This window comes from Trichosurus vulpecula, chromosome 3 (assembly GCF_011100635.1).
Source record: "Trichosurus vulpecula isolate mTriVul1 chromosome 3, mTriVul1.pri, whole genome shotgun sequence".
Lineage (NCBI taxonomy): Eukaryota > Metazoa > Chordata > Mammalia > Diprotodontia > Phalangeridae > Trichosurus > Trichosurus vulpecula.
Window position 1 is genome coordinate 394,756,833 of NC_050575.1, and position 26,669 is coordinate 394,783,501.

Consider the following 26,669-nt stretch of genomic DNA (forward strand, 5'->3'; position numbering starts at 1 on the left):
ATATTTTGTTTTTTGACTTAGGGAGTGAGCCTTTATTCCTATTTACTTTTGATTTGGGGTTTGAATGAATGAAGACTTTTTTCTCTCCTGGTGGTCGTCTTGCTCTTACACTAACAGTATGTCCCTGAAGAATTGAAATTCTGTTGGGGGTGATCTTCAGGGGGTAATGGAAGCAGAAGAGCCATTTCTTGTATTTCTTTCCTTGGACCCTTGGCTACTTATCACAACACAGACACCTGTAGGAACATGCCCTGTTATTATCACCTTTGGACGTTTTAATAGCATAAAGTGTGGTTTTGGGGTTGATTAGGGCCTTTGTTCCTCTCTAGGCCTATTCTGTGAGGCTTAGCTACTATATTGGGTATAGTTAGAAACATCTTAAAAGTGCTCTGTGTGGAATCTTAGCCTTTGCCCTCCTAACATCTTTCCTTTCTCTCTTCCTTTTCTCTCTTTCTCTCTTTCTCTCTCTCTCTCCTCTCCCCCTCTCTGCTCTCTTCAGGTCCGAACCGTACTGGGTGCAATGAAAGCTCCATGCAGGCCTTACCATGGAAGGCTGTGACTCGCCTGTCATCCCTGGGAAGGACAATGGGTGTAGTATCCCTCAGCACCAGCAATGGACTGAACTCAACAGCACCCACCTCCCTGACAAACCCAGTAGTATGGAGCAGTCCACCACAGAAAACCACGGGCCCCTAGACAGCCTGAGGGCCCCCTTCAATGAGCGCATCCCGGACAGCACCAACTCGGCCGGCCCCACCGCTGAGCCCGCTGGCAAGGAGGTCAGCTGCAACGAATGCTCGGCCTCCTTTGCCAGTTTACAGACCTATATGGAGCACCACTGCCCCAGCGCCCGCCCCCCTCTGCCCCTGAGGGAGGAGAGTGGGAGCGAAACCAGTGAGGAGGGGGATGAGGAGAGTGATGTGGAGAACCTGGCTGGAGAAATAGTCTACCAGCCGGATGGCTCGGCGTACATTGTTGAAAGCGTCAGCCAGTTGATCCAAAGTGGGGGAGCCTGCAGCAGTGGCAGTGGGGCTCTCCCGTCGCTCTTTCTGAACTCTCTACCCAGTGCTGGGGGTAAACAGGGGGAGCCCTCTTCTGCTGCACCAGTCTACCCACAGATCATCAATACTTTCCACATAGCCTCATCCTTCGGGAAATGGTTTGAGGGCTCAGACCAGTCCTTCCCGAATACCTCAGCCCTGACGGGCATCAGCCCCGTCCTGCACAGCTTCCGCGTTTTTGATGTGCGACACACAAGCAACAAGGATTACCTGAACAGCGATGGTTCTGCCAAAAGCTCTTGTGTATCCAAAGATGTCCCCAACAATGTGGACCTGTCCAAGTTTGACGGCTTTGTGCTCTATGGGAAGAGGAAGCCCATTCTCATGTGTTTCTTGTGTAAGCTCTCCTTTGGGTACGTCCGCTCATTTGTGACCCATGCGGTGCATGACCATCGAATGACCCTGAGTGAAGAAGAGCGGAAAATTCTTAGTAATAAGAACATTTCCGCTATCATCCAAGGAATAGGCAAAGACAAGGAACCCCTTGTAAGTTTTCTGGAACCAAAAAACAAAAACTTTCAACACCCTTTAGTTTCTGCAGCTAACCTCATAGGCCCCGGACACAGCTTTTACGGTAAATTTAGCGGCATCCGGATGGAAGGGGAGGAGGCGCTCCAGGGCGCTTCGGCCAGTGCCGCAGAGCAGCCCCAGTCAGGCCTCTTGACGCCTGGGACCCTCTTGAACCTTGGCGGGCTGACCAGCTCGGCTCTGAAGACCCCAATTACCTCAGTCCCCCTGGGCCCCCTGGCTTCCAGTCCTACCAAATCCTCAGAGGGCAAGGACCCTGGGGTAGCAGAGGGTGAGAAGCAAGAAGTGGGTGACCAGGATAGCCTCTCAGAGAAGGCAGAGCCAGCTGAGGATGCAGAGGAGGAGGAAGAGGAGGAGGAGGAAGATGCAGAGGAGGAGGAGGAAGAGGAGGAAGAAGAGGAGGAGGAAGAGGAGGAGGAGGGTTGCAAAGGACTCTTTCCAAGTGAGTTGGAGGATGAATTAGAGGACAGGCCCCCTGAGGAGTCTGGGGCCATGGCAGGTGGCAGCGGCAAAAGTGACTTTGCTCTCTCAAACCAAAGCATTTCTAACTCTCCCTTAATGCCTAACATGCTCCAGACGTTGTCGAGGAGCGCAGCTTCTACTAGTTCTAATTCTCCTTCTTCCTTTGTTGTCTTTGATGGTGCAAACAGGAGGAATCGGTTAAGCTTTAACAGTGAGGGCGTCAGGGCCAGTGTGGCAGAGGGCAGCAGGAGGTTGGACTTTATTGATGAAAGTGCCAGTAAAGACAATGCCACAGCACCGGAACCAAATGAAAGCGCAGAGGGGGAAGATGGGGGCTACCTCTCCCATCACCAGCACGCTGGCGCCCTCTGTGAGCTTGGGGTGGGGGAGTGCCCCTCGGGGAGCGGCGTGGAGTGCCCGAAGTGTGACACGGTCCTGGGCTCCTCACGCTCCCTGGGGGGGCACATGACCATGATGCATTCTCGTAACTCGTGTAAGACGCTCAAGTGTCCCAAGTGCAATTGGCACTACAAGTACCAGCAGACGCTCGAGGCGCACATGAAGGAGAAGCATCCCGAGCCTGGCGGCTCCTGCGTCTACTGCAAGAGTGGGCAGCCTCACCCGCGCTTGGCACGCGGCGAGAGCTACACGTGTGGCTACAAGCCTTTCCGCTGTGAGGTCTGTAACTACTCGACTACTACCAAAGGCAACCTCAGTATTCATATGCAGTCCGACAAGCATCTGAACAACATGCAGAACCTGCAGAACGGAGGGGGAGAGCAAGTCTTCAGTCACACGGCTGGCGCGGCGGCCGCAGCGGCGGCAGCGGCGGCCGCGGCTGCCAACATTGGCGGTACCTGCGGAGCCCCCTCCCCCACCAAACCAAAAACCAAGCCCACCTGGCGGTGTGAGGTGTGCGACTACGAGACCAACGTGGCCAGGAACCTCCGCATCCACATGACCAGCGAGAAGCACATGCACAACATGATGCTGCTTCAGCAGAACATGACCCAGATGCAGCACAACCGGCACCTGGGCCTGGGGGCTCTGCCCTCCCCGGCCGAGGCGGAGCTCTACCAGTACTACCTGGCCCAGAACATGTCTCTGCCTAACCTCAAGATGGACAGCCCCGCCTCCGACGCCCAGTTCATGATGAGCGGATTTCAGCTGGATCCCACCAGCCCCATGACGGCAATGGCGACTCCGGCTCTAGGTGAGGCTGAATTTTAATTTTTCGCTCTGTGGGTTGGTTGGGAGAGGGGAACATCAGGTTATTCTATGGATTTTTTTCCCTCCTTCTCAAGTTCCTCTGTGGATGGTTGAGTGCCCCTAGCCTAGTCCATTAGATCTCACCAGGCATTTCCCGAAACTCCCTTATATCCTGTAAATAGGCACACAAGAATTCATTAATTCATTCCGTTTATTCCTCAAATAAACATTTGGGTAGTGCTTACTTAATACATGAAATGGACTGAGCTCAAAGTAGAGGCATTCCCTTCAGATCTTAGTTATCCTGATACACCCCCTCTCATGGTGGTTCTTATCTGGGGTGCTCTGGTACTCTCCCACGCTTGCTCTTTCTGTATCTAAATCTCTGTCTCTGAGACATCCACTACATTTGTCATCTTCCTCTCACCTCCTTAACATTTGTTGGGAATGATTGGAAATTGTAGAGGAGGAAGCATTAAAGCATTGCAATGGAGGGTTTGAAATGGGCATGATCCATTGGGCATTGTGTCAAGGTTGTTAAGGATTCCCAAGAATTTTCACTATGACCAATAAGATTCTCAACCCTCCCTTAAAAAAATAAAAGAAGACAAGGTGAGTATGGAATACAAGGAAGTGAATTTGGGATTGAGTTGCTACATACCATCTCTTTGGTCAAAAGGAATGATGCTGGGGCAGTTAACAATTCAGTGTTAAAACATTGACGGGTGACTGCTTGGTTCAAATTAATAGGATGAGGTAGATTAGGCTAACCTTGGTTCAACTCTTGGTAAATGTGCTTTCATCATCTTGAAAATTTCAACTGTAGAAGTGAGGCCTGGCTTGTAGAAAAATCGGATTAGCTCTAATAATTGGCAGCTAAGTTAAGAGGAACTTGATGGCCATTTTTAGGTTGGAGATAATTTTAGAAAAGTGAGGAATGTTGAATCAGAATGCCATATACTCAGAGATTACCTACTGGGTCCTTCTCTTTGTGCTTATCCTATCTAGAACTTATAGGTCCTTTCTGTATATTGGATGCCCCAAACCATATTACTTAGAAACAAACACTGCTTCTTTTGAGATTCCATTTTTTCAAACCAGGCTGTTTCACTGGACCGCTTTTTTTAAAGCTAAACTTTCCCCTTTGTCTTTCCACTTGTATCTCTGGACCTTTGGTCTCATTTGGTCTCCTTCTCTCCCTTGAGGTTGGGGATGGGATACCTTAAGCCATGTGGCCCATTCCTGATAGAGGGGCAGTACCTGAGTGCAAAGGCCTTTGTCCTGTGGTGTAGATTCATGCCAGAAGAAACAAATCCAGTAATTCTCAAGTGTTGACACATGCTCTTTTAATCCCCATCGATCTTGATGAATTGTTATAACTTTCAATTTGTCTATTTCTTGGTGTGTATTTAAATTTGTAATATTTTCCAGCTTCAAACATTTTAGGGAGCTCTTAAATTCCAATGGATGCTAAAATATTTTAATTTAAACTGCTTAATTATGTCAACATAGATTTTTATTGACTCTTGAAATGAACAAACCACGACCATTGCCATCAGTATTATTGCTCCAACAGTTCTGTGAAGAGAGTTTGAAGGAATACTAGTGAGAACTGGAAGCCAGGGGTAGGTCTTCAAGGAAGTGAAAGGAAACTGTCTAGGTAGTTATGAAGTGGAATTCTTTGTTCTGTGAATATAGGAAGGAGAATGGGCTTCAGTTGGACCAATAGGGATTTTAATTAACAGAAATTTTTGACAGAACTGGAAATAAGTAAAGTGGAGAAATAGGCTTCTTGTATATCTGTGTGTCTGTCATTCTACTAATTCCCTACTTGAGATACCACCCCTCTCCCCCCAAAAAAAGTTCCGTGGTAAAGACCGCGTTTTCTAGGAACTCACAATTTAATTGTGGATTTAAGATGTATTCATTCAAACATTTTCTAAGCACCACATATAACTCATCTTGCCACATGCAGGAGGAGATACCATGTTTAGAGAAGAGACAATTCCTTGCCCATTTGGAGCTTACGGTCTAATTTTTAAAGTTGTAATTCATAATATTGCATAAGTGAATTGGAGAGTCGCCAACATTCTATATAAGTTCTGAGAAGGAAAAGTTAGCAGTTGTGAGGCAAGATGGAGATCAAAGAAGGCTTTGTGGAGGAAGTGTTGTTCAAGGTGGGTAGAGAATCACAGTAGAAGGGAAGAGGGCATTCCAGAAATAGGGAGCCAGATGAGGAAAACCTCACCGACAGGTGAGAGACGAAACAAGTAAAGAATGATGGCCAGGTGACACGTCACCACCTTGTCGTTGGCCACATGCCATTCTGACTAGAAGCAGAAGGTTAGTGTAGATAACCCAGTCAGGCCTCATCTCATCCTACCTAATATGACGTGATTAATGGATCTAGCTGAAACTGGAGAAAGAGATTAGGAAGACATAATATCTAAGCACACTATTTTCATGACCTATACTGACAACAGATAATCTTTTAATCTATACAAATAATCTCTATCTCCATTTTGTTTCCAAAAAGAACAAACTTCTTAGTATTGTTGTAGGAACATTATCTCTATCCGGTCCAGGCAGTAACAACCTTTGCATTCCCAGCACCATGACTAGCATGACTGAGTGAGCGTCAGGCCACTTCCTAGCTCTTCTTCATCTCGGAGGTTATTTTTTCTAGGTGGGACACCATGACCATGACTTTTCAAATGGCAGCCCAGGGTGGGTGTGGGAATAAAACATTGCCTTTACTGAGCTTTGATCGGATGGAACATTGAGAAAGCGAGTCTCTTATTCAATGTGAGGGCTTAGAGTTTAGCTCAAGCAGATCTCAAATCTATATAAGTAAAAATAGCTGTAATTTCCTACTTTGCCTTTGCTTGGCATATGGTAGTTCTTAATCTGGAAGAAGTCTTCAGATATTACAGGTTACTGGATTTTGTTAGAAAAATGAATCTTTCCTGTTTTATTTATTTGTTTGTCTGTTTTGCAGAATTTACCCCAATGCTTAAGATTTATTATTTTAGCCATTCTTTTGAAATAGCATTAACTTAAATGTTGTTAAACAAAGGAACTCATTCCATCCCCGTGTGGTTGTGGTATACCCTTTTCTGAAAATGTTTAAGCATGGAATCTTTAGTCCCATGGTAGCAGGAAAGTTTAGACGAAATTCTATCTAAAGGGAAGAATTGGACTTCACACATACTGGTAGTTTTTCCAACCTTTAACTCAAGGCCATTTATCTTTTTGAGTAGTGGTGTAAAGGGAACCCATATTAAGGCAGTGCTTCAGAATCTTTGGGATCTCCTCAAGGACAGGAACTGTCTTTTGCCTCTTTTTTTTTTTTGTCCTCAGTGCTTAGCACAGTGCCTGGCACATAGTAGGAACTTAATAAATGTTTTTTGATTGATTGGTAGATGTGATTCCTGATGGCTGCAAGACTTGAAACAGTGGACTTTGGGATAGGGATCCACTTTCTTTTATATGAATTGTGACATATGCTGGTCTCTGGCATTGGGGAACGTGGTATAAATTAGATATGTTAAAATAATATTTCTATTTGGCAACATTGGATGCACACTGCTTTGCCTATATCAGACACTCACATCTGTTCCTTGAGATTTAGGAACTGAAGTACATTTAGGCCAATACTGTTTTCTGAACTCAGAGTTTCAAATCCATTTCTCTTTGGCTTTTTTTTCTCTTGACTTTCATTTTAGGTCAAGAACTTGGGGAGTGGGAAAGAGATTTATAGCTTCTTGGTTGACAACTGGACTTAGCTTTTTAATTAAACATCCGGCATCTGAGGGCTTAAATCCCTTTTAGAGTAATACTAAGGTTGTTTAAAAAAAAAAAGATGAGATTGGATGTTGCTGGCCATGGATGGGAAGGAAACAAATATTTATTTGTTTCGTGTTTTATGCTCTCCCCAGGCAGATTTTTTTTTTTGGCCTGGATGTTGTATATATTTTTGTGGATGGTAATCTCTGCTCAGGTGACCTATTATACACTGAAGAGTGAGAAAAGTAGAGGTTTTGTTTTTTTTTTCATTCTTTGCTCTGTCATCCTAAAAAGAATGCCATTTCCCTGATGAGAGCAACCATACCTAGCACAGGAGATGCCAAAAGTAAGCTTCTAAAGTCTTCTGAAATGTATGTAGATAAGAGATTTGGGTGGTTTTTTAGATTTTCCCTAGCCTTCAGAAACAGTTATGATGTTGAAAAGAGCCCATAGAAATGCTTTCTCAATCATGATGCTTCCTAGTGGAACATTCATAGGCCAAATATTAAAAAACATTAAATGATAACATCTCTGTTGGATTGGTTACCAGCTAGGAGACTGATCAGACACAAACAACAAAATCTGGACCACCTGAAGAGAAAAGTTTAACTGAAATATTAGAGGGGAGTAAAACATAAACTGGCTGAAGTGTGTGTGTGTGTGTGTGTGTGTGTGTGTGTGTGTGTGTGTGTGTGTGCCTTAAACGGGGTTGGGAACACTTCCAGGTAATAGAGGGAAGCTGACACGTCCCAAGCATTTGTAGTAATACAAATGAGAACCCACTATATTAATTCACTGTAAATGGTTGTTTAGCCAGGTCAGAGGCGCACTGCAGATTGATGAGGGTATATGTAAGGAGGGGGGAAAATTTTCTCTGGCCCTTTTCTTTAAAATGAATGGTGTTACTTTTCTCGTACTTAGCTGCCCATCATTCCCCAAATGCAGAGCCGGATCCCGTTTACATATGTGTTTGCCATCCTGTAGACTTTGCTTTAAGTAAATCCTGGGACTTAACTGTGGCTTGAAGTCTGACACAGGACGAGGTTGCTGTTGACCAACTTGCTGCCCATTTTTCTGTCTGCCAGACTCTGCTGAGGTGTCCGTGTTGGTTTGTACTCCCAGATTCGGCAGCTGAATCTAGATGGCCACTTGGCTGTCCCTCACCCCTACTCAGCAGTCACATACAAGGTATCCCAGAAAGTCATAGTGCATCAGTTTTAAGCTATTAAACCTTAAAACTGCACTAAGACTTTTGGGACACCCTGTATTAATCATCTCTCCTCAAACACTTAATTGTGTGACTCTCAAGTCACTTAAACTCTTGCAGCCTCTCAGTTTCCTCATCCTTTCAATGAGGGGGGTGTGACTCAATGACCTGTAAGGGCCTGTCCAGCTCTAAATGTATGATCCTATTACCCAGTATGTAGAGAATCCCTGCTGTCTGGGAGTTGACAATCTGGGGAGGCCTTCCCTTTCAAAAGACACTTTCTGGAATGTCAGACTATCTTGCAGGGTTGAGCCAGCTGCATCCAGGGGAATCCCAGGCTTTGAAACATTTCTGCATTGTGGAGCACACCTTGCAAAGTTTGGTTTCCCTTCATGTCTGAAACAGACCCCATTGTGACTCATGTCTTCCTCTCTTCACTTGAATTAAAGAGAGAACGTTTTACCCTGGCCGAAGGCTTGGCCTTTCCACCTGAGACAACCAGCTGTTGCAAACAAGAGCCTCTCTTTCTGACTTGGTTTCTCTCTTCTCTCCTTTATACAGTGGGCGGTGAAATACCCCTAGACATGCGGCTGGGGGGCGGGCAGCTGGTGTCTGAGGAACTGATGAACTTGGGCGAGAGCTTCACGCAGACCAATGACCCGTCCCTGAAGCTTTTCCAGTGTGCAGTGTGTAACAAATTCACCACGGACAGCCTGGACCTGCTGGGACTACACATGAACATGGAGCGTGGCCTCCCTGAGGAGGAATGGAAGGCAGTGATGGGGGACTCCTATCAGTGCAAGCTTTGCCGCTACAATACCCAGCTCAAGGCCAATTTTCAACTCCATTGCAAGACAGACAAACACGTACAGAAGTACCAGCTGGTGGCCCACATCAAGGAGGGTGGAAAGGCCAATGAGTGGAGATTGAAGTGCGTGGCCATTGGAAACCCTGTACATTTGAAGTGCAATGCCTGTGATTACTATACTAATAGCCTGGAGAAACTACGGCTCCACACGGTCAATTCGAGGCATGAAGCGAGCCTGAAGCTGTACAAGGTAGGATGTACTCATTTGTTCTCTCTTTCTTGGGAGTGGGTACCTCTGAGCTTCCCAGGAGAGTGAGGGATCATTTTGCCCAATGGGAGATGGTAGAGTAACAGGGGAAGAATTCAACTGTTCTTCCCACCTCCTGAAGCTCTCAGGGTCATGGAAGCAAGCCCTGCTGAGGGAAAGTTGATCTTTTTGCCTTTAGAATGTTTTATTATGAAATAGGCATTTAACTGACATTTGGAATTTGAGAGGTGACAAATCTTTCATTTACAACTGAAGGTGTGTTCATTATGTTGCCTACTTCCTGAGTTTCAGCTCCCTACCTTCAAGTTGCTTTCTTCCCTTTGCATTTTTTTTTTTTACTATGAACACAGGCATAGTTTCTAGGCCTTGCTCTCACACCCACTCTTTTCTCCCTCTCTCCTTTGCCTTCCTTCTCTTTGCTTTCTTCTTCCTTTGTTCCCTCTTTGTTTTTTTCTCCCCTCTCTTTTTCTATCTCACCTTTTCCCCATTTTCCTCTTCTGCCCTTTTCTCTTTCTTCTTCCTCCCCTACTGGTTTCTTCCATTTTTTTTTTGTCTTTTCTGCCATTATTTTCTTGACCATCCTCCAGCTGCCAAGCTGCTTTTCTTTTCTTTGCCCTTCCTCCATCTTCTTTCCTCTTTCCCCCTTTCCTTCTCTCAGCTCTGTAGGCTGTAACCCAAGAGGAGCTCCGGATACTGTAAATAGGTCTTTCACTCCAGTGGCAGAATTGCTCCAGACGTTTCTATTGATTTTCACTGGACTTAAAGCTTCACCTTTTTCTCTAATCATTCCATAATGGCTTTAGTATGAACAATCAGGTACAAATCGCCATAAATCTAACTAGCCTCATTTCACATATCACATGCGCGTACGCACACACCCATACACACAAACATCCTCTCTCTCTCTCTCTTTCTTTCTCTCTCTCTCTCCCTCCCTCCCTCCCCATTTTCCTCCATTTTATTTTTCATTTCTCTTCTCTCTTGCCACACTCTTTCCTCCGTCCTGTATCATTGTGGCTCTAAGCATTCTGTATGGAGATTTTAATTATGCCCAGGTTAGCTCTTTAGCCAATTTCACTTTTAATTCCTTGTTTATTCTTCTTGTTTTAAATTGAGAGTCCAAATGGGTGAAATCTCTTAATCTGTAAGTTGGTTGCTCCCTGGTTTTAGTAACCCTGGAAATGAAATATGGCCAATCCAAATCAGTTTTATGATTTTGGGAAATCCTCTGTGTGGTATGTGACATTGAGCTCCTTTTTTTGAGGGGCAGGGTAGAGGGGGAGAGGAAAAATAAATACAGAGTTGGAAACCTCCTTTGAGTGTTGCATGTATGGTTAAGAGTGAGGCGTGACTAGAAGGAGTCTCAATTTTGTTGGGGTTCGTTGGGACCCCACCTTTTATATTAAGTTAGCAAAAATTGTCAAGTGATTTGTGCTGCATTCTCCTCCTTCCTAAAATGGAGTCTTTTTGCACAGTGCTTTTAAGTGGAAGCTCAGAGGAATATATCTTAATTGTATTTAAGCGGTGATAGGATTTCTAATTGTTCTCACCAAATGAAGATAATTCAAACGAGATTTAGTCCAGGCATCTCACATTTATTCTGTTGCTTTCAAGTCACAGTTAGGAGGAAGTCCAAAGGGCCCCTACATTAGAGCTGAGGGAGAAGATTTGAGAGGGAGTGGTGCTTCCACTTTGACCCTGGTGTGATTCCATCTCCATCCCTGTCTATGTCATCGGCATAATAATCATACAGCAGCTAGCATTTTTAGAATTTATCAGTCATCAAGCATGGATTAAACACTTACTACTCACTACTGCTGTGCCAGGCTTTGGGGATGCAAAGAATAAAATAATCCCTACTCTCAAGAAGCTTATGGTCTAATGCGAGACAGCTAAAACAGCACAGACATAAAGCAAATATACAAAGTAGTTAAATACACAATAGCTGGGGAGAGTCAGGAAAGGCTTCATGCAGAAGATGGTGCTTGGGAAGTGCCTTAAAGGAAGAGATAGACAGATGGACGCTACAGGACAGAGATAAGAAGGGATTGCATTCCGGCCACGGGGACATAAACCGTGGAAAGGCCAGAGACAGGAGGTGAAACCTCATTTGAGGAAAGAGAACAGGTCAGTGTGGCTGACTCACAGAATGGGGGGGAGGGGGAGGATGAGTGTCCATTAAAGCTGGAAAGATAGGCTGGGGCCAGGTTTTGAAGAGCTTTACAAAATCAAGCAGAGGAGTTCATTTTATCTTGGTGTCAATAGAAAGCTACTGCAGTTGATTGAGTAAGGGAGTGACATAGTCACATATGTGCTTGAAGGAAATTGCTTTGCCAGCGGTTTCTTTGCAGGATGGTTGGTAGCGGGGGTAGAGGATCATGGCAGGGAAGAGACCAAGGAGGCAACTGTTGTCACCATCTCAGCAAAAGGAGACAAGGGCCTGGATTTAAGGAGGGAGCACCAAGCAGAAAGGAAGAGGTCAGATACAGGAGATGTTGTAGGTAGAAATGTCCAGATTTGGTGACTGAGAGGGAGAGAGCAGACAGGGATAATGATTCGGTGTTATGAACCAGGGAAGCTGGAAGGATGGTGGGGTCTCCAACAGGAATAGTGAACTGTGGAAGGGGGAGGGTTTGAGGAGAAAGGTCATGAGCTCAGTCTTGGACGGTTGAGTTTGGATGTTTCTTGGGACATCCACTTGGAAATGTCCAGTTGGTGATACAAGACTAAATATATAGATTTGTAAATCATCCATTTTGTGGTGGTAATGCAACCCTTTAAGGAGCTTTGAACCTAAGGGACAGGTAGGGGACTGCAGGGGTGGGGTTTGAGCAGGCAAAGGGACGGTCAGTGCAGAGATTGGAAAGACATCATTTGTGACGAAGGAAAGAAGGCCAAATTACCTTCCTTCTAGGGAGAAATGGAGGCTGGTAAGATAGGGAGGGACCAGGTCATGAAACACTTTAAGTGTCTAACAAGGTCAGAGGGTGGGCACCAAATTCTACAGGCCAAAGCGTACCTGCCTAGTAGGGAGGTTGATGAAGACTTATGCCGGACAGTGCGTTCTTGAGATGGAATTCTTTGCAGTAAGGCCAGCTTCTCTGTCCTTCAGAGGAGGCCGTGCTGTCTAATGGAAAGGCTCTTGGATTTGGAGTCAGAAAGACCCAGGTTCAAATGCTAGTTGGGATGCTTCAGCTGCCTCAGCTGTAAAGTGCGCGTGATAACCTTTGGGCGACGCGCCTGATGAGTGAAGTTACTTTGTAAGCCTCAGAGCGCTACCAGAAGGCGAATCATTTGGACTCCTGGCTGGCTGAGCACATTGAGGTTTGCCAGGGCCCCGACTCTGGCAGAGGGGTTCAGCGGGAGAAGCCGTGTGCCTCATGGAAGTGCCCCGGGCACAACTTGGTTCAGTCACTCGATCCTTTGCTACGATTAAGGAGCGCATCTGTCACCAGAGAGCGCTGCCCGGTGCAGGGCTTGGTAGCCCCGGCGCTCTGGGTCAGGGCGGAGGGGGCTCACGAACCAGCTTCTCTCTTAGGCCCTGGTGTGGTCTGTAGCAAATTAAGATTGATTGGATGTTATTTTTCCTCTTGCTAATGTAATCCATTAGCCCGGCACATGCGTAATCAGTTTAGAGCACAGTTAACTGGGTGTAATCGAGTTCTTTACTGTCTGCTGGAGAAAATCCTCTCCAGATGCTGCTGACCGGGTGAGAGAAGGCAGCGGGCTTATCACGAGCATGCATGTACACACACACACACACACACACACACACACAGTGTGCTAGTTTCCTTTATTGGCTTGTTGGGCTACGTTAAAATTGTTGTCCGGCTCGGCTGATAGCTAGTAAATAAGGATCCGGAGTTGCCAGTAATCTACTGTCTTCATAGGCTTTCTCTTTTTCTTTTCCTCATTGTGAATTGGGGACGATGGAGGCTGAAGGATCCAAGGGGAAGAGAGTTGGTCCCTTATGACAATTGCGGTTTCTAAGTCGCTCATCATGGTGTCATATGTTTAAGGGTGATTTTTATGAGGAAAGGAGATTATTGTGTTGGAACTGAAAATTCTAAAAGTCTCATGGGTTTGAATCTTAAAAATGGGAGACTTTAAAACTCCATTATCGTTTCCCCTTATTGTTTGGGGTTTAGAGTTCACGATAAAATCATATAATTACAGAATGATTTCTTTTGAATTACCAGTTCACTCATTTCCACCCCCACCTGCCCAACTTGCTGGAAGTGGAGAGAGGGTGGTCACTGGAGCATGCGGGAGATGTTAAGAAATTGGTAATAGTATTGATTATCTTCTCCCAGCAATGCCACCAGTCCAATTATAGTTGAAAGAAAAGCTTGAAGGGGCGGTTATCCTTTAGATTCTGATTTTGGGGTGATGATCACTCTCCTTTGTAGACTCCTCAGGTCATCGATATCCACAGCCATGATAGGATGAGTGTTCAGAGAATGTCTGAAAAGTAGAGAAGTTATAATGAACAGTGACAGTAACTTATATTTATTTGTCCAGGATTTCACCCTTTTGTTCTCACGTGTTCCTGTCAACCTCCCCGGGAGATTTGGCAGTTTGAGTATCATTAGCCCTATTTTGTGCATAGGAAAGCCAGGACTGAAAGCTTCTTGTAAGTCAGAGTTGGAAGGGACTTGAGAAGAAATCTAGTCCAGCCTGTCTTTGAATAGGATTCTCTTCTGCAGTATCTCTGATGAGCAGTTCCCCAGCCTCTGCTCTGAGAATTCTAGTAATGGAGGGACTCTCCCCATATACCGAGGCAGCCCCTTCTACTTTTAGGCAGCTAAGAGTGTTCTTTTGCGTATCGATCTCTTCATTGTGCATTTTGTCCTCATTCCCTGTCTGTGTTATTTAGTAATATTTGTTAGATTCAGAAGAAATTTTCTTCAAACAATTCTAAACTTAATGTCAGGCATTACTTAAAATAGGCACTTTATTTCTGTATCGCTTTTGTTTAACAATAAATCCCTCCCCTCTTCACTACTCAGAAAGGCATCCCTTTTGACAAAAGAAAAAACCCAGTAACAATAGCTGATATTAATATAGCACTTTAAAGTTTTGAAAGAATTTTATATATCTCGTTTGATCCTCACAATTAACCCTGTGGGTTAGACGCACTTATCTGTGTTTTACAGATCAGAAAATTAAGGTTAAGTGATTTGGCTCATGGTCACACAGGTGTCTGAGGCAGGATTTGAATTGTGGTCTTCCTAATTCTTAAATCCTTACCAAGAGAGTAAGAAAGTATGTCTATATATTGTGTCCCACACCCATAGGGAGGGGTGTCCGTTTTCATGGGCCAAGCTTTGTCAATGTCATTGTATAAAATTCACCTGCAATTTCTTTTTGTTATTTCCGTTGACATTCTCGTAGACGTTTGCCTGGGCAGCTAGGTGACACGGTGGATGGAGTGCTGGGCCTGGAGTTGGGAATGGGCTCATCTTGCGGAGTTCAAATATGGCCTCACATATGACTTACCCTGGGCCAGTCAATTAACCCTATCTGCCTCAGTTTCCTCATCTGTAAAATGAGAAGGAAATGGCAAACCGCTCCAGTGTCTTTGCCAAGAACACCCTGAGTGGGGTCATGAAGAGTTGGACACCATTGAAATGACTGAACAACAACAAAGAGGCCCCTGGTACTACTACCTTTGCCAAATAGGGTCGGGAAGAGTCAGACAGGACTTAACAACAACAAAAGATGTTTGTGTATGTGTTTCCCTGTTCTGCTAGCTTCACGCTGCATTGGTTCATAGTCTTCTCATGCTTTCCTTCATTCACAGTCATAATTTCTTATGGCATAGCAATATTCTAAATGGTATTCCAAATTATGTGCCATTTCCTATATGTTTGTTTGTTTTTGTTTGTTTTTACTACTACAAAAATGCTTTTATACACACACACACACACACACACACACACACACGGGACTTTTCTGTCTTTGATTTCTGACAGGGGTAGGGGTGGGGCGGTGTACACCTGGCAGAAGAATGGCTGAGTAAAGGATGTGAATATTTTAGTTAAAGTCTTAGCATGTAGCTTTCCAGAATCGTTGGACCAATTCACAGCTGCACCCACCGAGTATTATTAGTGCACCATCTTTCCAAAACCCTCCAGCGTCTTCTGTGCTCATCTCTTATCATCGTTGCCAGTTTGTATTGGTGAAAAACTCAGAATTGTTTTGATTTGTATTTCATTTACTAATAGTAATTTGGAGTGCTCTTTTCTACACTCATTGGTTTAAAAGTCTTTTTTGTTGGGTTTTTTTTTTGAGAATTATTTGTTCATATAATCTGACTACTTATCCAAGCAGTAAACATTTGAAGAAAAAATCTTTCAAAGATTTTTAGATCAGAATCTCAACTGTTGAAGGTGAAGGATTTTTGCCACTGTAAAAAGTCCGAGGTCCATCCTACTTCCCTGTTCCCTTCTGTGTTTGCTCTGATCCAGAGTTGAGACATGTTTTAGAGCAAGCTTCTGTTGTTCCACTTGGGCCAGTCTTAGAGAATGTTATTGTTGAACCTTTCAAAGATGTGACTTTCTCATGAAATCCCTTTTAACTTGGCCCTTGCTCTCCCCACTTCTGTTTTAGATGTCATAGTCCTTACCTGCCTCCCTCTTAGAGGCAGGGTCAGTCATGGGTAAACCCAAGTGAGCCCTCTGTCCTCTCTCTTCTCTAACTTAGGTTCTCAAGTCTAATGGATGATTTAGAGTCTGTGCACTGTTTACCCACATTCCCTTTTCATATGGTGGTAACAAGTGAGCCCTCCTAAGTGTCTGACAGTGTCCGAAACACCCCTCCCCCTCCCTTTGGGAAAGAGACAGGAAGGACATTTGGAATCAGCGCCCACCTGCCAACTATTACAATCTGGCGTTCACTTTGATGTTTTTTTTTTCTTCACCTGAGAGTCACTGGAACAGAAATCCATCAACTTTAACAGAGAGATTAAGACCCCACCAGAACCCATTACTCAAACAGTTCCCAGCTGAGGATTCTTTGACTCGGCCAGGAACAAAGACCTCATATTAATCCTAAATTATACTAGTATGAAAATTGTCAGTCACAGTGTAAGATCTAGGTCACATGTGAATTGACTTCTCTGGTCTCGATACTTAGCTTTTGAAGCTAATATTTTAAAGGCAAACTAGGTTACCATTTGAATAGCCCCAGATATCCTTATTCTGCAGAGGGAGAGCTCCCATTCCTGTAAGCCATTTGGGTTTTTGGTGAAGAAGAATGAAACAGTTTTGAGAAGAACATAAGAAACTGTCGATGAAACTAATTTCTTAAATTCAAAATTCTTGTGCCCATCCTTTCTCTGGCATAGTGGACAACCTGCCTCAGCTCTGCTCAGGGTCAGGCCAGTACCTATCCGCTTGTGGGCAGATCTGAAGGGAAGCTGGCTCTTGGCTCAGAGGACTTCACACTTTAAACTGGGCTGGTCGCTAAGCAGAGGGATAGTTTCAGAAACTGACTCCAAACTTGGTGCCCATATTTGGTCACTGAGTGCTCATGTCTGGCTTAGGAAGTCAAGGGTTGCAGGTTCTTTTCTTCCCTTTTAATTTAGAAAAGATGGGGACAGTCACCTTCCCCATCCTGCAGGTTATTGGAGCCGGTGGTGGACGCAGCATCTGTTTTGCATCCCTCCTTTGGGGGACAGTCTCCTTGGACTTTGTTTTCTCATTAAGCAGGTGTGTTTCTTAAAATTATATTTCTGCTTCCCCTTCCTTCTCACCTTTGCCCCCTCAACCAAAATGTAAAAAGGCAGAGAGGGCAGATTATTTACCTAGAATTAATTTAGAATGTGCAAAAGGCCAGACTGTTTGTCTTCAAAGATCTAGCCTTTGTAGCAGACCTTGTTCTTACAGGGCAGTTGGAGCCCTTTTCTCCTTATTCTTCTTTGGCTGCTGTCTTCAGCACCCCCTTGGATGCCACTGCTGCTAAGGGCCATGGTAAAAAGTGGCACATGTTTACTTGGCAGCTAACTTCTCTAAGTTCTCCTGGATTCTCTGCACTCTTTAACCACGACTGAAGATGGGTGCTGCTCCAGAATCTACTCAGTCTCTCTAGCTGGAGACTCTGGAGAGGGACTGAGGGAGCACATTGAAACCAGCCACCTTCACAATGGGTTTTCAAGAGGTGGATTGCAGTCTTTTGAGTTAGGATCTGGCCACTTTGGAGCTAAAACGTTGCTGTTCTTTATGACAGCCTCTTTGTTGCCAGCTGAAGTGTGTTAGAACTCAGGGGGGATTTTCGTGCACTCCTCGAGCCTCCCCCAGGTTTCCTAGTAGCTCACTCTACCCCCTTTCACCTGAATCCCTCCTTTTTCTTCATGCTTTGTCCACCATGTGCCTCGGGTTGATTTAAATTCAGCACAGTCTGTCAGAGCTCCAAGTAGCTTCCTTGTTGGAGACGTTCTCTTGTCTATCGCCTTTATTTAAACATCCTTAAAGTACATCTGTAGTTCTGTGACTCATTCCTGAGGATACGCCCTCCTCCATCAGTATAAACTGCAATCCATTGAAGGCCAGTCCCTCCCCCAAGTCTTCCACAGGGAAATCTAGCCAATGTAGAAGAGGTTCTCTTAGAAGGTTTTGTTTTTTAGTATTAATTGGGTATCAATCAAGGCAACATTCAAAATGTCTATTAACCTTGGTTCTTGCATTCTGACCAGGTTTCTGCCTTTTCTGATTGATCATACATTGATCATTGATCACAATAAGATGGTGTCCTTCCCCCTGCCCTCCACTCACAACACAGTGGGGAGGGAGGGAAGGAACGAGCATTTATTAGGCACCTACTATGTGCCAGGCAGTGTGCTGAGTGCTATGCAAATATTATCTTATTTGATTTTCACAACAGCCCTGTGAGGTAGGTGCTCTGATCCTCATTTTACAGTTGAAGAAACTGAGGCAGTCAGAGATTAAGTGAGCTGCCCAGGTCACACAATTAGAAAGTGTCTGGATTTGAACTCAGGCCTTACTGACTCAAGGCTCAGCGCTCTATCCACTGTGTGATCTAACTGCCTTTGGATCCCAGGGGAAAATGGTAGATTGAGAAGGGACCAGAGCTGGGATCTCATCTGCATATAGGAGCCCCCAGTGGGAAACTCCATGCACATTGGAGGGGGGCAGCACGTTCTTTTCAATTTATAGTCATTGAGAGTGGCGTAGGCATGTTTGTGGAGTGGTTCACTGATAGGCTAATTGTCCAAGGTCATACAGCCAGATGTTTTAGAGCTGGGGCTGGAAAAAGTCTTCAGGACTCAGACCAGCTCTCTGTCTACTGGGCTGCCTTTCCTCTTCCTCACACAGAGGAATTCTACATTTTCTTCTCTCCTTGCTTATGTTATAGACATTGCAGAAATCTCTCTGGTATCTCTGTGTTTTCAAACCATTCAGCACGAAAGAAGCCAGCTATCTTTGCTTGTAGCTGACCTAAAATTTTCCCTTATCAAATAGCTGTTCAGAAAACAACCCTTTTACAATGCATTTTAGAATTTGGCCAGGAATCAAGGTTGTGCTTTCACTGGCCTATGGTTTGTAAACTTCACCCGCTTCCTTTTTTTTGAGTCAGAACATTTGTCCTTCAATCCTGCGGCCCTTCTCTTATTTTCCATGGTTTTTTAAAGGTCATTGATGGTGGCTCAGTCATCACATCTGCCACTTCTTCAAGTAGTCTGGAATGAAAAGTCAGCTGTGATCATAAAGAGCCAGCCTGACTTTATCAAGAACATTTGTGCCACATTTACCTTTTTGACAGGATTACTAGATTAGTAGATGAGGTGGCAGGGGGCAGGGGAGCATGTAAATATACATAATTCACCTAGATTTCCGCAAAGCATTGGACAGAGTTTCTCGTGATCCTCCTGTGGATGAGGTGAAGAGGTAAGAACTTTCTAGTTGGACGAGTAAGTGGATTAAGAACTGGACCTAAAGATTAGTCATTAGTGGTATGATGTCACCTTCGAAGGAGGCCTTTAGTATACTGTGCTTGACCCTGTGGTGTTTGACATTTTTATGCAGATTTGGAGAAAGGCACAGATGGCATGCGTGTCCCATTTACAGATGACATGAACCTTTGAGAGATGGCTACATGTTGAATGACACAGAGGAGTTGGGATCCAAAAAGATCTTGACAGGCTAGAAAACTGGGCTGAATCTAATAAGGATGAGATCTAAGAAGGATGCATGTAAAGTCTTATACTTGAGTTTAAGAAAATCAACTTCACAAATACAAAATGGCGGCGGGGTGGGGGAGAGGGGAGGACAGATGGAACAGTTTTCTTTTTTAAGTCTCGAGATTGTAGTGGACTACAAGGGGACTTATATCAACCATCAGCATGAATTGGCAGCTAATAAAAGTGAGGCAATCTTCGGCTACGTTAAGGCAAGCAATAGTTACTGGCACCAGCAAGGTGATGGTCCTAGTGTCTTCTGCTCTGATCAGATGACATCTTGGGTTGGAGGTCCTGTTGTAGGGGCCACATTTTAAGAAAGACCTTGATAGACTGAGAGGAAAAATGCAAAATAGCCCTCAGTGCTGCATGGCCTCCTTCCACTTCTGCTGGGCACAAAGATTCACAACTTACAGACTATTTGTAAATAAACAGCTTTTTAAATTCTTAATGCAACATCCTTGTCCTGTGACCAGACGGATATTGCCACTGGACAAAATGAGCCACATTTATCTTGATGTGCTCATTAAAAATAAAACTAGAAGACAAAGGGAAGTTGTAGTTAGGTGGAAGTATAGAACATACCTCTCCTTGAAGAGTTTAAAAAAAAAATCAGTGGTGTCAGTTTTGTCCATCTGGGGGCAATAAGAATTTTGTCATTTCACTGGAAATTTAGTTATCTCAAATTGCATATACATGACATTATTCAGTGACCCCCATGGAAAAAAAAGAATCCAGCTCATGTGCCATATCTATTGCAGAGGATGGGGAGATGGAGATCTCACCAAGGTTCTCTGAATTAAACATGCACTTGGTAACTTATATGACTGTAATGCAAAGGTGAGCAAAGATGAAAATATGTAGGAAAACATGCTTCAAGAGCAAGAGAATACAGGGACTGTCTGGTTACTAATGTGGGACTCAACACTGTATACAGTCAGAATGCTGATTTGTTTGAGCAAAGATCAGATTCATCATCAAGCTAAAAACTAACAGTGAAGAGATTTAGCATGTGATGAAGACAACTCTAACTTGACCTATTTAAACAAAGCTGTTAGAGCTGGAAAAAAATGAATAAAGGAATAGATGCTGACATGAACTATTACCATCTCCTGAAAAAGATAATTTGATATAAATTAGTTGCCTCAACCAAAAGAATTTAGTAGTCTACCTCATCCAGTAACCACTTGATCTTGCTAAGCTAAGAGAAATGGCAGCCATATGCAACACCTACTATAAACTCATTTGTAGCCTTAAGAAATAAAAGGATGGAAGATTGAATTTTATTGTTTAATAAAACACCAAGGTGCAATGGTTGGGAAGAGAACTTTACAGAAAATTTATTAAGGGCCTTAACTAATAAGCAAATCATCCTGAGAGAATTAAAGAAACAGAAAAGAGAACAAAAAGTAACAGAAAATATCCATAGCTACCAACTCACATACCTGGTTTCCTATTTTTACATTTTTACGTGTACAATCTACGTGTACATTGAAGGCACCCTTGAAGAAGGTATAAGGAAGATGAAGACAGACTTTCACAAGTTGTGTCAGTTAATTCCTCCTCCCATGTGCTCCCGTGATATCAAGGCAATGTCAAGAAAACTCTGGGAAGGCTCCCAGCATGTCACCCTGCAGAAGATTTACTGGAGGACATGAACAAGAGTTGTAAAGGATGAGATGAAGTGATTGGATTGCAATCTTGGCCATTGTGCCTACATCAGACATTATCGATCCATTTAAATATTGATAAACCGAAAAAGCATCAAAACTCGGGTCATTGGGGTGGTGAAAGACCTCACAGGCCTGCCGTATGTAACCTAAGATGGGTTGAAGGAACTGGGTATTTTCTACCTGGAAATTAGAAGTCTTAGGACATAATAGTCATCTCCAAGTATTTTAAGGATTGCCATTATGGAAGAGGTCTTAGTTTGTTCTGCTAGGACATAATAATCATCTCCAAGTATTTTAAGGATTACCATTATGGAAGAGGTCTTAGTTTGTTCTGCCTGGTCCTTCTAGGCAGAATTTGCAAAGACACAATGCAAAGACTTAATAAGAAGGAAGAGGAGAAAAACTTCTCAAGAATTCACCAAACTTGAACAGTCTGCCTCAAGAATTAATGAAGACCTAGAGCAAAGGCTGAATGACCAATTATTAGAAATGTTAAAGTATAGCTCGCATTAAATGTCTCCTGAGGTCTATTCCAACTCTGAGATTCTGCAAACTGGTTTATGATGTGGTGATAAAAGTAACAGAAACGTGTTACAGTTCAGTAGTCTTAGCAGTTATTTCCTAAGAAGTTAACATTTCCTTTTAGTTGTGAATATTTAGTTTTTATAAATCATCAACTATTTATTGAGCACTTACTAGATACCAAGCACTTTGTTAATGGGAATTTTTTTTTAATGACTCTTTGCTGCCGTAAAGAAATTTATAATTTAGTTGATGATAAACTTTTTCCAAGAACTTGTAATTAACCATTCAGTTTTTGTTAAGATAGATGGATGGATGGATAGATAGATAGATACCTGACAGACAGATAGACAGATAAAATATATTCCTCCATATTTTGCCTGAATGAAAGCTGGTTTGGAGGATTAATGGCTGATATTAAGCTCTAATAGGAGTTCTGGGGCTTATTTCTTCAATAACTGAAAACCTCAGCATTATTACAGCAGCTGTGTTATTTAAGTGGACACTTCTCAATTTGGATTAAAGGAACTTCAACTGTATTGATATTTGTTATCTACAGAAAATAAATGTTTTAAAGCATTAAAACTTTTTCCTTGTGGGGAAGTGCTCGTGTTGTAGTATTCAGCGTGACATGAGTATTTTTGTTATCCTTTTAAGTTCCTTTTTGAAAAATTGTCATTTGTCGTTGACAAGTTTGTTACACAGACAAACTGTGATTGAGGAGAAATTTAGAACTATATCCTCCCTCTTGAAAGAATCTAATAAGCATCACTTCGAAATGTGTTTCTTGCCTGCTAAAATCTTCCTTCTTAAAGCACCCCACTTTAATCCGAGATGTAGAGAAAAACAGTGTAATTTTAGAGCCTGCCCCCGACTGGCATTTGCTGTTTTGGTGCCTGCTCTGTCAATTTCTGGAAAATGTAGTTCTGAGGTTGCATCTGCATTCCAAACGGCCATAACAAAGTATGATGAAGTCCTAGGTAAACCCAGTCTAGCAGAAAACCGTTTGGAGCTAAAGAATGACAAAAAGAGAGGTCCTCATTTCCTCTCTTTTCATTTTGATGATGAAGGCTTAACTTCAAAGGCCGAATTTGAATACATTAAACACCAACAGGTGTTCTGGTTTTGTTTTTGAAAGGGAAATTTTAAATGAATAATTAAGCTTTGTTAAGATAACTCCAAGTTTTAGCACAATCCTGAAACAGTAAGGAGGTGAAGTTCTTTATGGGAACATAAATGTATTCCTTTCACATACCAAATTTGGTATCGTAGTTTAAATATAGCTCGTGACTGAAAATACTTTTTAAGTGCAGGGTGGGAGAATCAATGTTGCTATGAACATCGTTTTGTTAGTGCTGACTGCATAAATTTATACTTTAATATCTGGTAAATTTAGATCTCTGGTCCTTTAAAAAAATGCATTCTGCATCTTGGTAGTTTTTTTTTTTTTTAAGTTACATGAATTGAAGTAAGAATAGGTCATATAAATGGTGGGAATTTTTAAAACTATGGATTCTGCCTGGTAAGACCTGATTAACAGCTTCAGTTTTTAGTAATACCAGTACAAATGTTTCACGAAAGACCTCTGGGTCATGGGTAGTAAAGGAATCCTCTTTTACTGACCTGCTAAAGGGTTTTGAAACCAGGCCAAGAAATGTAAAGCAAAATAAATTGTTTCCCTGTTGCTTAATTCTCATTTTTTTCTCCCAGTATTTCTCATCAAAAGTAGAAAACTACAAATGTTTCTAATGATGGTTTCCAATTTTTGTTATTTATAGAAAACTGTCATATCAAGTTTTTGTATTTTCTCCATTAAATAAAATGCTTTTCCTATAATGAAATCTGAAATTCTCTCCAGAGCTATTTGTTAAAATTCAGTTTTCAATATTTTTTCATTATCCTCGTCGTTGGAATGCTTTTGTCGCAGGCAGTAAGATAGCTGTCAGGATCAGCATTACAGCCTCTGGTACAGTTTCCCATAAACTCAGCTTTTCTTTGGCTACATTTGGGTTGTTTGTACCTTACTCTGTAGTAATTAGCTATATGAAGACAAAAATCCAAATCACTTAGGAGTTAGTTATTACATATCACACTGCTGAAGTGACAGGGTAAAATGACACATAGATGAAACTAGCGAGAAGGAAAGGCAGGGATGTGGAAATTAGGGCCAACCATGATGAAGAACGATTTAGGAAATCTCTTGAGTTCTAAAAATCTCTTACTTCAGAAGTAAATGGCTTAGAAGGTTACAGACGTTCAGCTGTTGAAAGTGTTTCTTTTGTGGCCTGTTATTTGGAAGGCCAAATTCTCTAATTTATCGCCTGCCGTTGTTTGTTTTGTTTTGTCCTTATCGATATTTGTTTGGACCATATGTATAAGTTGCCACCACTAGATTGGATGATTAAGAGATCACTGGTTATTTTGGAAAGAGCTGTTTCAGTTGAATGGTGAGGTCAGAAGCCAAGGTACAATGGATTTTAGAAGGTACTTAGAAGAGACAGAGTGGGTGCAGCGAATGAAGGTATCTTTCTCAAGGAGTGGAGCACTAAAGAAGAGGGGAGATGTGGGATGATAGCTATCTGGGTTGGTCAAATCAGACGAGGGTTTTGGGTTTTTTTTTGTTTTTTTAAGAATGGGGGAATATGGACATATTTGTTGGTGGAAGGGCAAGAGCGAGTTGAGAGAGAAAGGTAAGACAAAAAGATCATGGGCCCCTGATGGAAAATTGTTCAACATCTTTTGATTTGCTCCTACTCATAGAGCTAAATACAGCAACTTTCAAGAGCTAAGCAAACAAACCATGGGGCTGGAACAGAATTGCTCCACAAGGGCGAGCCCTTGTGTTGTTTGGATCCTTGTTCCTCTGAGGACAGGAAAGGGAATAGAGTTTATTCACTTGGCCAGTCAACTATGTTTACTGATTCCTTGTTCTGAGTTAGTGCTGTACTATACTCAAGAGATTTTTCTGAGGCCTACATGAATAATTTGTCAACTCTGGCATTCTAGAAAGGTGTATTTGTAGAAGGAACTGGATTAACTGCCCTTCCCTGTTCTATTTGTGACTTGGAACACTGCTGATGATGAATATGACAATTGAAATAGAAGCTTCCCCCACCTTTTAGCCATTCTCCATCTGTCCTCCTAATTTCTGGTTCACCAGCATCTCCTCTGCTCGAAGGATACATTTGCCCAAGCACATGTCAGACCAAGGATGGCTGCTTTATTTTTCCATATTATGGGGTAATTGGTTTTCTTTTTCTGTTCTGACCTTGCCTTCTGCATTACAGAGAAGATTGAGGGTGGGTCATTAATCATCAGATTCTTCATGCCCTTTTTATGTCTCAGAACCCATCTACTTCTTTTTCATTTGTGCCAATCTGAGGAGGAAGAAGCCCTTCTCTCCGAGGAGAGAACCTCTACTTGTGCCCTTTATTACATGTGCTTGGGCTCCTCTAGGATCTTGCCTTATCAGCCAGGCCCGATTGTTCTTTTATGTCTCTTCCTCTCCATTGGCTTGTTCTTTACTGTCCATAAATATACCCAGTTCTTCCCCAGTTAAAAAAAATAATAAAAGCAAAACCAGAATTTTCACTTTACTCCCCTTTTCTTTCACTCTCAAGATCTTAGAGTGGTATGTACTCATTCCACCCATTGAAATGTGGCTTCAGATCCTCCCACACTATTTGAAACCACTTTTTCTAGTCTAGAGCATACCAGTGATCTCTCAAGTGCCAAATCCTTTTCTCAAATCCTTTGCTGCATTCGATACTGTTGATCATTCCTTTCTGGATACAATCTCATTTCTTGGTTGCCATGATCTCCTGGTTCTTCCACTGACTTGTTAGTTCCAATATTCCTTGGCTGGATTATCATCCCTTAAGGCGCCATTCTTAGCTCTCATGTCTTTTTCTCTCTTCTCTCTTTGGTGATTTCTGAACTACTCAGTTGTTGTCTTCCCTTGGCATTCCCATCTTCCACCTTTTGAGTGTGTAAGCCATCCAGAGTGCCTGATATCCATTCCTTACTCACTTCATCTTCCTTCAAGCCACAGCTAAGGGATTCTCTGCTCTGTAAAGCCTTCTGGAATTCTTCTTGTGGTGGCTTGTTTTCTCTCTCTCGCTCTCGCTCTTGCTCTCTCACTCTTGCTCTGTCTGTCTCTCTCTCCCCAATAATTCCTTCTATTTACTCATCTGTATACATATTATATCTGTCAATCAACCTTCTCCTTTCCCCTTGCTGTACCCACATCCTTCAGGGCAGAGAGACTTTGATTTTTATCTTTGTAACACGTGTTTAGCACATGGTAGACTTTGATAAATGTTTTTTAAATTGAATTTATTTGAATTAATTTTTAAAATCACCTAAATTGAGGTTAAATTTAAAAGTAATATTCAAATGATGGATTCATTTCCTTTATGGTACCTTGCTCATAGTAGGTGCTAAATGTTGGAATTGAATTGATTTCTCCCTCCTCTCTTACCCGTTCTAGCTAAGATTTTTTCTTTTTTTTTTACTGCTACTTAAAACTTTTGACACCATGCAAAAGATATTGGGTCTTTATTTCTTATCCACCTTGTCCAGAAATCTTGTTAGGTTAACAGGACCATTCTGTCCGGCTTCGTACACACAGCTTGTTACTCAGTTACACCTTTACATAAATGAATTAATGTTGCTGTCTTTGCGATGAAGGGCATGACATTGTTCTAGGTGTATACATGCCCTCTTGTGGTCTGGTCCTCCAAAATGGATTGGAAGTTCAGATTCATCATTGGGAACATTGGAAATGAATGTTCTCCCTGCAAAAGTATTATTGAAAAGGTAGACGATACTGTGGGGTTTAAACCCAGTTTAGATTGCCTTAAATCAGCCGATGCAAGTCTAGAGCAATACGCTTGATGCTAAGTTCCAGCCTCTTTATAAACAAGACTCTCGTAGTCCCAGAAAGAT

The 26,669-nt window shown here is 42.8% G+C and overlaps 1 protein-coding gene across 1 annotated transcript in view; it reads left to right on the forward strand.

Annotated features, from left to right (window-relative positions):
* The first annotated feature begins 545 nt into the window (after positions 1 to 545).
* The window catches only part of ZFHX3 (zinc finger homeobox 3), a 207,055-nt gene continuing 180,931 nt past the window's right edge, over positions 546 to 26,669 (forward strand). The window contains exons 1-3 of the mRNA XM_036750070.1: positions 546 to 1,860; positions 2,089 to 3,264; positions 8,815 to 9,311. Coding sequence (XP_036605965.1) covers positions 546 to 1,860; positions 2,089 to 3,264; positions 8,815 to 9,311 — 2,988 coding nt within the window. The remainder of the gene's footprint in view (positions 1,861 to 2,088; positions 3,265 to 8,814; positions 9,312 to 26,669) is intronic.